At 30.0% G+C, this 12,334-nt stretch overlaps 1 protein-coding gene across 1 annotated transcript; it reads right to left on the reverse strand.

The window, feature by feature from the left end:
• Nucleotides 1–5,020: 5,020 nt before the first annotated feature.
• On the reverse strand, nt 5,021–9,383 carry LOC115879358. Its single transcript, XM_030896141.1, has 2 exons — nt 9,102–9,383; nt 5,021–5,366 (listed from the first exon to the last, which is right to left on the reverse strand). Exons 1-2 carry the CDS (start codon nt 9,283–9,285, stop codon nt 5,146–5,148), a joined length of 405 nt encoding a protein of 134 aa, XP_030752001.1. The 5' UTR covers nt 9,286–9,383; the 3' UTR covers nt 5,021–5,145.
• Between the last annotated feature and the right edge of the window lie 2,951 nt (nt 9,384–12,334).

Raw genomic sequence — 12,334 nt, forward strand, 5'->3', positions numbered from 1 at the left:
AAAAAATATTTTGTTTCATTTGCGATTTCCCTATGGAAAAAATATATATACAGGGTATCCAAGGGTGAGCGTACATTAGAAGTTTCTATCGATTAAAAATATTTTCAATATGACAGCATTTCCGGAAGTTGACAGCAACTTTCTTATTTTAAATAGGTACCCCCATTATTTATTACATAGTCAAATTCTTTGTAAAATTTTACGAATTTTGATAAACACTCTATACCTAATATTAACTGTTTTTGAGAAAAAAAAATTAAAATTTTTGGAGGAAAAAAACTGCCTGCCAAAAAAATCGGTATAGCCTAAACGACAAATTTGGTGATTACCACAGCCTCTGTGGCATAAAGTGAAGACAGGTGGCTATCTATTTCAAAATTTAAATTATTCGAATGTCATACAATATTGGCAGTAGCTGTCATGGAATTGAGCGATTAAAAAAATATCCTAAATCACTTTTTTCAAATGAAAACCCACTTTTTTTATTTCACCAGTCAAAAGGTTTTTTAATTCGTTACTTTTTGATGATACATGTTCCTATACCTAAAATCAATCGTTTTTAAGTCATTTAAGATTTAGATTTAAGGGGTATATTTTTTTGTTCTTTAGCCAGTAGCTTATGACTTTGAACGTCACGCCATGTAAAAACTATAGCTGGACATGTCATATTGCCATTAGCTATCACTAAAATACGAGATATATTTTTATCAATACACTTTATAAAGTTTTACCAACAGTATTTATAATATACAAAATTCAAATAATTAGTTTTTTGAAAGAAGGAAATAAATTGTCTGATAGTTTGACACTTAATGTCAATGGAAGCTACATAAAATCAAGAAAAAATACGCTTTAAAACTAAATCTTAAGTAACTTAAAAACGATTTATTTTAGGTATAGGAACATGTATAATCAAAAATTAATGAATTGAAAAACCTTTTCACTAGTGAAATAAAAAAAGTGGGTTTTCATTTGAAAAAAATGGTTTATGATAATTTTCTCTCATGAAAAAATGATTTGTGATCGCTCTTCTATTCAAATTATTATCCAGCACCATATCCGGAGATGAATCAAATCATTCATTCCTGAAATTATTGTCAAAGCTATGGGATGAAAACGTGCAACGCCCGGTTCACCCAGATAAGAGGGTGATCAGCTTCTTCAAGAGGGTCGGCCTGAAACTCCGCCAACACGTTTTGAGAGTTATCGCGCTCATTTTGCACGCATGGTGGCCGAAGGGATCGTTTAAGCATCTAGTTCCCAAATCGTGGTCTCGATACGTCCATCAGCGCAGATCTTGGCTTAAATAAGGTAAGATATTAATGTTCTGATTTCAATTGGATGTAACTAATAATAAAGTTGTCGTATTCATAGAAAAATAAATATTTTGTTTCATTTGCGATTTCTCTATGGAAAAAATGTATACAGGGTGTCCCAGGGTGAGCGTGCATTAGAAGTTTGTATCGATTAAAATGGCGGCACTTCCGGAAATACCGGGAGTTGACAGCAACTTTCTTATTTTAAATAGGTACCCCTATTTTTTTACATAGTCAAATTCTTTGTAAAATTTTACGAATTTGATAAACACTCTATACCTAATATTAACTGTTTTTGAGAAAAAAAATATTTAAAATTTTTGGAGGAAAAAAACTGCCTGTCAAAAAAATCGGTATAGCCTAAACGACAAATTTGGTGATTACCACAGCCACTGTGGCATGAAGTGAAGACAGGTGGCTATCTATTTCAAAATTTAAATTGTTTGAATGTCATACAATATTGGCAGTATAGTCTATAAAATGAATAACTTTGAATTTTGACCGTTATTTTTTACCAACATGGCAAATGTAAAACCCCTCTGTCAAAAAAGTTACTGATATTCTTTAAACTGAGTGCCTGAACGAATCAGATAGGTAACTCTTTTTACTTTCGTGAAATAGAAAAGGAAAATAATAAAACAAGTGACAGTTCTTCCTTTTCTTGCAAAAATCAACACAAATTGTCATAATTGCCAAAAGTAAAATGTCATCAGCTTTTGACATTTCTAAATATCAGACCAATGCCGTCTCTAATAGAACAGCCTCGGAGCGAGATTGATGACGTCACGCTAGTTAGATACTACGGATTAATAAATATGTTGTAGAATACATGGAAAACATGTATTCATGATACATTGTTATTGATACATGTTCATTCATACTAGTTTACATGAAATATACATAATATACAGTTAATAAATACAATACATATTCCTATTTATAGTAATAAATACTTTGGCAAATAAACTATGAACCACACAAATGCAGCAAATGTTTTACAATATACAAATAATGAATAGGTACATCAGATAATGGATAAAATGTAAAATATATTTTAAATTTTGTGGTTTGAAAATTGATCTAATTTAACAAAAAACATTCAATATCTACTAATAGTGATGTATTATTATTTGCATTCACAAAATGTATATGTATATTTGCAAGTATCAATGTTCGAAAAATTATATTTGCAAATAATACAATATCATAGAAAAAAAGGCGTCAGCGATGGCTATGAAATAAAGATCGCTGTCATTTTATATGTAAAATTATTCTAAAATTTTTGATTTTCTTGGGATTTTGGTTCGGGAAAAACACTGATTAAGTTTTCATTTGGTTTTTCATTATTTTTATTTGGTTTAAAAAAAACGTTTCGGGTAACATGATAGCCTTCATCAGTGTTGTGTCATATGAAAAAAATAGTGTCGAATATAATCCAAAAAACTACATATAAAATATTCACACCACACATCACATAATAATGTTTACTACAATTAATAAACTAATATAAACTTGTCAAAAAATGACCACATATTTTTTAAAATTATTATTCTTTTCACTAAAACTATCTACATTGACTATGGAGTGCGATTTCAGCCATAGTCAAGTGAGGCTGTTTTATTAGAGACGGCATTGCGTCAGCAGAGCCACAAGTTGCTAACCTAATAAATTAACACTAGAAAAGCCCGCGGGAACTGTCAAATTCAAAGTTATTCGCTTCACAGACTATAGCTATCATGGACTTGAGGGATTAAAAAATTATCATAAATAATTTTTTTCATATGGAAACCCACGGTTTTTATTTCACCAGTGAAAAGGTTTTTTAATTCGTTACTTTTTGATTATACATGTTCCTATACCTAAAATCAATCGTTTTTAAGTCATTTAAGATTTAATTATGAAGGAATATGTTCAAGGTTGTCTTGAAAAAGAAAAAAAAATATTATTTTTTTTGCTGCACCCATGTCTACTAAATAATAACCATCACTTTTATAATAATATACAGGGTTGTTCACCACATACGACACGGAGTATTGTAGCTAAACAAATAGATTTTTGCAAATTGTAAGTTTTGGGTTCATTGAAGGACTATTAGAGCTACAATTTAAAAACATTTTAATAAGATACAGAGTGTCCCAAATAAATAAAAAATATCAAAGTTTTATTTTTAAAACGGAACACTCTGTAGATTATTATTATTTTTAGTTTCTACAATTAAAATAAAGGTAAATTTGATTAGGGTTTACCGCATTTTAATCTTACCGTTTTTGTAATATTAAGTTTTTGTCAAAATACAGTAATAATTTTAATGCTTCATTTCCCTAGACGTATTTAAGTTTTTAAAACCAAATATTGTACTGAAGTATTTCTATTTACTAAATTTTGTGTTGCAATAATAGAAATTATACTACCTTATACAGAGTGTCTAAAAAATTATTTTAAATAATTACTAGCTTTAAACGACAATAACTTGTTTATTTTAAATAGAACACTCTGTATATTTTATGAGAATTAGATGCACAATTTAATTGTCTATCAAATTGTATTATACCATGTTTTATCTATCTCTTCAAGTTTTCGTAGAAAATGCATTTTCTTATAATTTAGAGCTCATTTATTAATATACCCATGGAATATTGACATTTTAGTTTATTTTTAAAGATGTAACATATTTTTAAAGAGTACAGATACTAATATTGTCGATACAATTAGTTTAATCCATTAAAAAGAAAAAACTGTTTAAATATTTGTTATAGAGGACCAATTAATATGATTCCAGTATTCAAACAACATAATAATAATAGCTCCGAATACTAAAAAACTGACATTTTTTGACGAATGTTTATTTGTGACAACAGAGAAGTTCATTTTCATAACTTATTACTATATTGATTTTTCATTCAAATCCACATTTATTTAGAATAATTTATTAACTAACAAAATTAAGTATGTAATTAATGAATATTTGGGTGGAAATAATGATGGTATATTTAATTAATAGTATACTGTTTTACAAAGATTTAAATAGTTTTCTTTTTATATACAAAATTGAGCTAGTAATAATATAATTTTTAGCACCTATACATTTTGTACATTTGTTGCTTTAAAAACAGTCTAAAATGTCAATATTCCATGGGTATATTCATAAAAGAGGTCTAAATTATAAGAAAATGAATTTTCTCCGAAAACTTGAAGAGATAGATAAAAATGGTATAATTCAATTTTATAGACAATTAGATGGTACATCCGATTCTCTCAAAATATACAGAGTGTTCTATTTAAATTAAATGATAGTTTATTGCCGTTTAAAGCTAGAAATTATTTAAAATAAATTTTTAGACACTCTGTATGAGGTAATATTATTTTTATTATTTCAATGTAATAACTGATCAATAAACAAACTTCAGTAAATATTTAGCATTAAAAACTTTGATACCATTGGAGAAATGAAGCCTTAAAATTTTAACTGCAATTTCGCATAATCGAAAATATTTCAAAAACGGTAAGGGTTAAGAGTGATAAACGTTAATCAAATTTACATTTATTTTAAGCAAAGAAACTAAAAATGTAATAATATACAGGCTGTCCCATTTAAAAAATACAACTTTAATATTTTTTATTTATTTGGGACACTCTGTATCTTGTAAAATATTTTTAAATTGTAGCTCTAATAGTCCTTCAATGAACCCAAAACTTACAATTTGTAAAAATCTAAACGTTTAGCTGCAATGCTCCGTGTCGTATGTGGTGAACAACCCTATAGACACTGATTTCTTTATTCTTTATTTTTTTTACATTTCAATAATTAAATGAATACTACATCTATACTTTAACATTGTGGCACAATGAGACCTGAAATGGATGGAACAATTATAACGAGTAAACGGGGTATCAAACACTGGCGAAACCACATTAGAATGGCGTCCACACCCAGAATAGCCCAGATTCCATTAAAGGTTCCTACAAGGATGAACATAATTGCGTTTAGAATTGATGTTTGGATTGTTTTCAAATTTTCTCCAATAAATGACAGGATGCTCCAACAAAAGTCTAAAAATAAAATAAAAATATAAATACTTTTTTCAAGAGATTACTTATGGAAAAGAGGCCAAACTAACAAAAAATAATAAAAAAATTGTGTGTGCACTATGTGCGCATATATATAGTGAAACTTCTTACTAACAGTTATTAAATTGAAGTATTTAAAGAATATACCGGGTGGCCAACTAAAAATGGACGCCGGCTGTATGCAGAAACTACTTGTCGTACAACTTTGGGAAAAAATTCTAATAAGTAAATCGACTAGGAGAAATCGCTAGAAATTATTTTCAAGTGCGAAAAATGTCCGCTAGAGGGCCTTTCTCTGATAGCCAATCAGAAAACAGAGTTTTTCTCAAAAAAAGCAGGTGAACAGGTATTTTAAATATTACTATTGTAATCATCGAGAAAGTTGTAATTTTTTTGACATAGACTATTTTGCTCTATCTCATAAAATAAAGTGGTGGGGGAAGGTTAAACTTGCTTTTATTAAAATAAGGATAACTCTGGTTTAGGTTATCCGATTTAAACAAACTACGGCTCGTTTAAATGTGCCTTTCTTACTTAATGATCTTCAGTATAAATTTTGTTTCCATAATTTTTTTCGTGGCTGTTAGGAATTTTTGGAGCTTCTTGGATACCACCAGATACCACTTACTTTAGCAGATAGAGACGCTGGAGCGGCATATTTCCATGGCCAGCTGGGTCATCGGATTCAATATGCCTGGGTTTTAATTTATGGGGTCGAATCAAGGACGAACATGGATAAAAAACAATTAAATGGTATTAAAATATATGTTTTGATATTTTGACGTAACCAGTTTACCTCTTTTTGTTTCCTAGCCTTCTACTATAATTTTTAGACCATATAATACTAAGTGGCAGCCTAACATGATTTGTTCTTTTAATATCTCCGGTTAGAGAGAAGATAGAAACTTGCGGTTTGCGCTGATATTTTGGAAATTTTATGCTCTATTTAACGGTGTAAAGAAAAATATAGCCTCCTATTTAAATTTTTTATGCAAAACCGCAATATCTGTTATGATGTCAAACAGCGCCCTCTGGCTACCACGAAAAAAATTATGGAAACAAAATGTATACTGAAGATCATTAAGGAAGAAAAGCTCTTATAAACGAGCCCTAGTTTGTTTAAATCGGGTAACCCAAACCAAAATTCTCCATATCAAAAAAATTACAAATTTCTCGATGATTATAATAGTAATATTTAAAATACCTGTTAACCTGCAGATTTTTGAGAAAAACTCTGTTTTCTGATTGGCTATCAGAGGAACGCCCCCTAGCGGACATTTTTCACACTTGAAAATAATTTCCAGTGATTTCTCTTGGTCGATTTACTTATTTGAATTTTTTTCCCAAAGTTATACGATAATTAGTTGGCCACCCGGTATATATTTTTTTAGAATGCTTCTTATAAACTTCAAAAAAAAAATAAAGTTAATATAAAACCGTATACTATTCTAACTTTATAATTTTATGTTTTTTTTTAATTTTTATTAAAAAACGATAATTCTATCACTCGGCCGGATAGCCTGGCAACTGTGGCCATTAAACCAAAATATTACTACATCTATATCTCTGACTACTCCTAACTGCTACTAACCAATAATTTGTTTTGTGTGATCTGTGGTCTGTTTTTGTTTAAATGTTTTGTTCAATATTCATGTTGGGGGTTTATTTTTAAATTAATGCTAATCGTTAGGCAAACTCACACATAATCAAAATTGTCACTCTAAGCCTAAGCCTAAATTGTTTTACACAGGGGTAGATTTATCCCGAATCAGGTAGCTGTGGCAACACTGCCGCTATGGCTGTTCCTCTCGCGCATCACGGCCGTCTCGCATGCGCCTCGCGGCCTTGAGTTTTTACTCCCAACACGCGTAAAGAAGCTCCAGTTCAAGAATAATATACACGGTGAGTTTCCTACAATGTTCTCTATGAGTATCTCGGAAACTACTGAAGATAGAGAGTGTTAAATGGGGAAAGAATTGTAGTTTTGTGGGGTCATAAATATGCGCCTTTCAAATTTTTGAGAAAGTTCATGGCTTACTAGATATTTCGAAAAAAACAAATTTCGGCTATTTTAAAAATTATCCCTAATTCCATTATAATCTATTTTAGAAAAAAAGTTTTCAGATAAAAGTTGTAGATAATGACATCCTTAATGAGATCGTGTTCTCTGTTTCTTTCCAAAGCCTGTCATTTTTGACATATGACACACGCTTATTTTTTTTTAAATGGAAACCATAGTTGGCCCCGACTTCATAAAAAGCGCCATTTTTTAAGCTTTTTAGCGATATAAGCTATAATATGTTTTCTTCGAAAAATTAGTGAGTTATAGCCAATTCTTAACAATTTTAAACAATTTTACTTAGTTAGTCATGGAAACAAGTTCAATCGTCGTTGCTCTCAGAAATGTGAAACTGTCACATCCAAACTTTTTAAATTATAATAAACAAAAATTGTAAATATGAATTTTTCAAATGAAGAAAAGCGTGTAGATACTCGCGCATCAATAAAGTCGTTCCAACATGACTTTAATTTTGACCCCCCCCCTCCATAATGAAAGAAATGTTAAAAATTATTTATATCATAATTATGCAAACTGAAGGATAGGAAGAGGTGGACCAATTGCATGGGCCTTCTCCGATCACCTGACCTATCCATTTTAGATTTTTTTATGCGGTATGGTTAACAATAAGGTTTATAAAAAAACTTATGAATTAAGAGTCGTTTTGTGAGAATAGATAGTAATTCAGTTTTAAAAAGATGCAACTCAAAACAATAGCGGATTTTATGAATATTTTCTAAAATAACTTAAAGTGTATGTAGTGATATTATTTTTTTAAGTTTTAGTTTGTGTAATGTTAAAGAACCGTTTAATAATATATTCTGACTTTTTATAAGTTATAAATCACAACAGAATAAGAATGCCATGCAATCTAAGTGAAATTAGTCAAGAAAGATAAGAATTGGCTATAACTAAATTTAACTTTTCTAACATGTCTTGAAAACCGTTCTCTAAAAAACGTAAGTAACGTTCACAGGTCAACGTATCCTCGAAAATGTATCGTCAAGATAAGTTGAACTAATAATCCTACACGCTTTTCTTTATTTGAAAAATTCATATTTACAATTTTTGTCTATTTTAATTTACAAAGTTTGGATGTGACAGCTTCACATTTCTGAGAGCAAAGACGATTAAACTTGTTTCCATGGCTAAGTGAAATTGTTTAAAAATTATAAGAATTGGCTATAACTCAGTAATTTTTCGAAGAAAAGATATTGTAGCTTATATAGCTGAAAAGTTTAAAAAATTGCCCTTCTTATGAAGTCATGGCCAACTATGGTTTCCATTTAAAAAAACATATGTTTGTGTCATATGTCGGAGGACACAAAACGGAGGACACAATCTCATTAAGGATGTGATTATCTACAACTTTTATCTGAAAACCTTTTGTCGAAAATAGCTTATAATGGAATTAGGGACAATTTTTAAAATAGCCGAAATTTGTTTTTTTCGGAATATCTAGTAAGCCATGAACTTTTTCAAAAATCTGAAAGGCGCATATTTATGACCCCACAAAACTGCAATTCTTTCCCCATTTAACCGACTCTCTATCTCCCATAGATCCCCCCATACCTACCCATAGAGAACATCGTAGGAAACTCACCCTGTAGATGGTATTCTTCTAACTACCCTGTTGAAATATCGATTTTGTTTCTTACCTTGAAATGGTGCTGCAAGTACTTCAACTTCTATAGATCGTACCTGTCGGGATGATGCAACAGGATGCTGCAGCGATACTGACGAAGTTCTACGTCCACAGTTGACTAAACAAGTAAAAATGACGAATATTAAAAACAGTATTGTAATTGTTTTGAGTAAAGCACGGCTTGCTAGTTTTTCCATTTTTTTTCTCCGTTAAAATGCTTATTATAAATGGAGGAAATAGACAGAATCTTTTACCAATTAGCTTTTACTACTCTACTGTTATACGATATGGGAAATATTATTATTGCTTAACAGAGATTTTTTTAAAAAGGGTAATGTGTAGAATAATATATTCCTCAATTATATTTTAATGTTTATACAGGGTTGTTCACCACATACGACACGGAGTATTGCAGCTAAACGATTATATTTTTGCAAATTGTAAGCTTTGGGTTCGTTGAAGGATTAATAGAGCTACAATTTAAACATATTTTTAAAAGATACAGAGTGTCCCAAATAAATTAAAAATATCAAAGTTGTATTTTTTTCAATGGAACACCCTGTATATTTTATTACAATCAGATGCACAATTTAATTGTCCATCAAATTGTATTATTTAATTCTTTCTATCTCTTAAAGTTTTCGTAGAAAATACATTTTCTTATAATTTAGACTTCAATATCAATATACCCATGGAATATTGACATTTTCGATTATTTATTTATTTTATTGACAATATAGTTAATTTATTTCATTAAAAAATAAAAAAAAACTGTTTAAATATTTGTTAAAGAGGACCCATTAATATGATTCCAGTATTCAAACTACATTAATTGACTGTTTGCGTTGATTAATAATAATTGCTCCAAATACTAAAAACTGAATTTTGTATGTGTATTATTTATTTTGTATATGGATTCACATATATTATATGGTTAAAAGTAAATTTAATTTTTTGACGAATAATGCTTATTTATAACAACAGGGACGGTCATTTTCATAACTTATTATTATATTGATTTTTGATTAAAATCCACATTTATTTAGAATAATTTATTAACTAACACAATTAAGTATGTAATTAATTAATATTTGGGCGGAAATAATGGTGGTACATATAGGTATTTAATTAATGGTATACTCTTTTATAAAGAATTAAATAGTTTTCTTTTTGTATACAAATGGGCTAGTAATATTATCGTTTTTAGCACCTGTACATTTTGCACATTTGTTGCTTTAAAAACAATCTAAAATGTCAATATTCCATGGATATATTGATAATTGAGGTCTAAATTATAAGAAAATGTACTTTCTACGAAAACTTGAAGAGATGGGTATAATACAATTTGATAGACAATTAAATTGTACATCTGATTCTCCTAAAATATACACAGTGTTCCATTTAAATTAAGAAGTTGTTGCCGTTTAAAGCTAGTAATTATTTTAAATAAATTTTTAGACACTCTGTATAAGGTAGTATTATTTTTATTATTGCAACAGAATAATTGATTAGTAAATAAGCTTCAGTAAATATTTAGTATTAAAAACTTTGATACCTTTGGAGAAATGAAGCTTTATAATTTTCACTGCAATTTCACAAAATTGAAAATATTTCAAAAACGGTAAGATTTAAGTGTGATAAACCTTAATCAAATTTACCCTTAGTTTAGTCGTAGAAACTAAAAATGTAATAATATACAGGTAGTTCCGTTTAAAAAAATACAACTTTGATATTTTTTATTTATTTGGGACAACGAACCCAAAACTTACAATTTGTAAAAATCTAATCGTTTAGTTGCAATACTCCGTGTCGTATGTGGTGAACAACCCTGTATATAGTGGTCACATTTTTTCAAATAATGGAAAATTTCTTATTTCATTATTACCTTCAAGGGCCATAGCAACAAACCTTAAACAAAGAACTATAATTCCGGTTTATAGTATTCCGGAATGACGTTAATGAACTTTGTTTCTTGTTTGACTATACATCTGCCATTTCGTGACATGTCCATTCGGTCACATGTCCCTGTGACCGTCGACCCAATGTATTTTGATCACGCATACAATCTCTTGAGCGCTGCTATGCTGTCTGTAAACATGGCTCAATAGATGAACTACCATAGCATATTATTGATGCTGATTTTTCCGCCCTGTATAGTCCACGGGCGTACAATAACAAATTAAAACGGATTTTATTTAAATCCAGGCACGTTTTCAGATTTTCATATCGCCTGGTTTTAAATATGCCCAAAGCAGCTTCAAGTGCCACAGCAATATACCGTTTATTGCTGAACATAAAAAATATACATAAAATGCGCTATAATTTTCGTGACATAGAATATTTTATGTGATTCTAGTTGTCTTGCTTGTTGAGTGTTTGTTTAAAAAATTTAATTTTATTTAAACTGATTACTAAAAAAGGCTCTAAAATGTAAAATTAAAAAATTGGCGCAGGGAGGCACGTATAGCCGCCCATATATGTTAATAAAAAGTTGGTAGGCTGTTCTTTTAGTTTGAAAGTAAAGAAATTTTCCAATTTTTTTTATCTCAAAAACTGCGACTTTGTTGCAAATATTATTCATAATCTTAAATTGAAAAAAAAATCCGCGTTTCGTTAGCTACTGTAATTTTGGAGTTACGATTTTGTAAAATTTTTAACCCCCTCCCATACCCCCTCCCATACCCCCTTACCAACCCCCCACCCCCACCAAAAGCTAATGGCCAGATTCTCGGGTGCCACAGTATTTTTGTACCAAATTTGGTTAAAATCGGTTTAACGGTTTTTGAGTTATCGTGTTACAGACGGACAGACAGACAGACCGACGGACGGACAGGCAGGCAGGCAACGGACGGACGGACGGACGGGCGGGCCGGCAGGGCGAAAATATTAACCGAAGCGACCGAAAATATTAATTCACGGGCGATGAAATCGCTCGTGAATTAATATTTTCGGTCGACGATAAAATACAATTTTATCGTCTTGTATAAAAAATAACTATTACTCTCTGTAGCTACGAAACAAAGCAGAATCGGACCTATATTGATATAAAAAATAAATCTTATTTTTAGATGACGAATCTCCCCACGAGAGATAGCATATGTTTTGTGAAACACCCTGTGTAAATGACGTTTTCGACTACAATACTTAAAAATTACCATGATAATTTTCCACAGCAACAAAATCACCAATTAAAAGTTTTATTCGTACATCAAAAAATACCAAGTAAATAATTCTAACTTTTGCACG

This window comes from Sitophilus oryzae, unplaced genomic scaffold (assembly GCF_002938485.1).
Source record: "Sitophilus oryzae breed Bouriz unplaced genomic scaffold, Soryzae_2.0 scaffold_1576_pilon_pilon, whole genome shotgun sequence".
Taxonomy (NCBI): Eukaryota; Metazoa; Arthropoda; class Insecta; order Coleoptera; family Curculionidae; genus Sitophilus; species Sitophilus oryzae.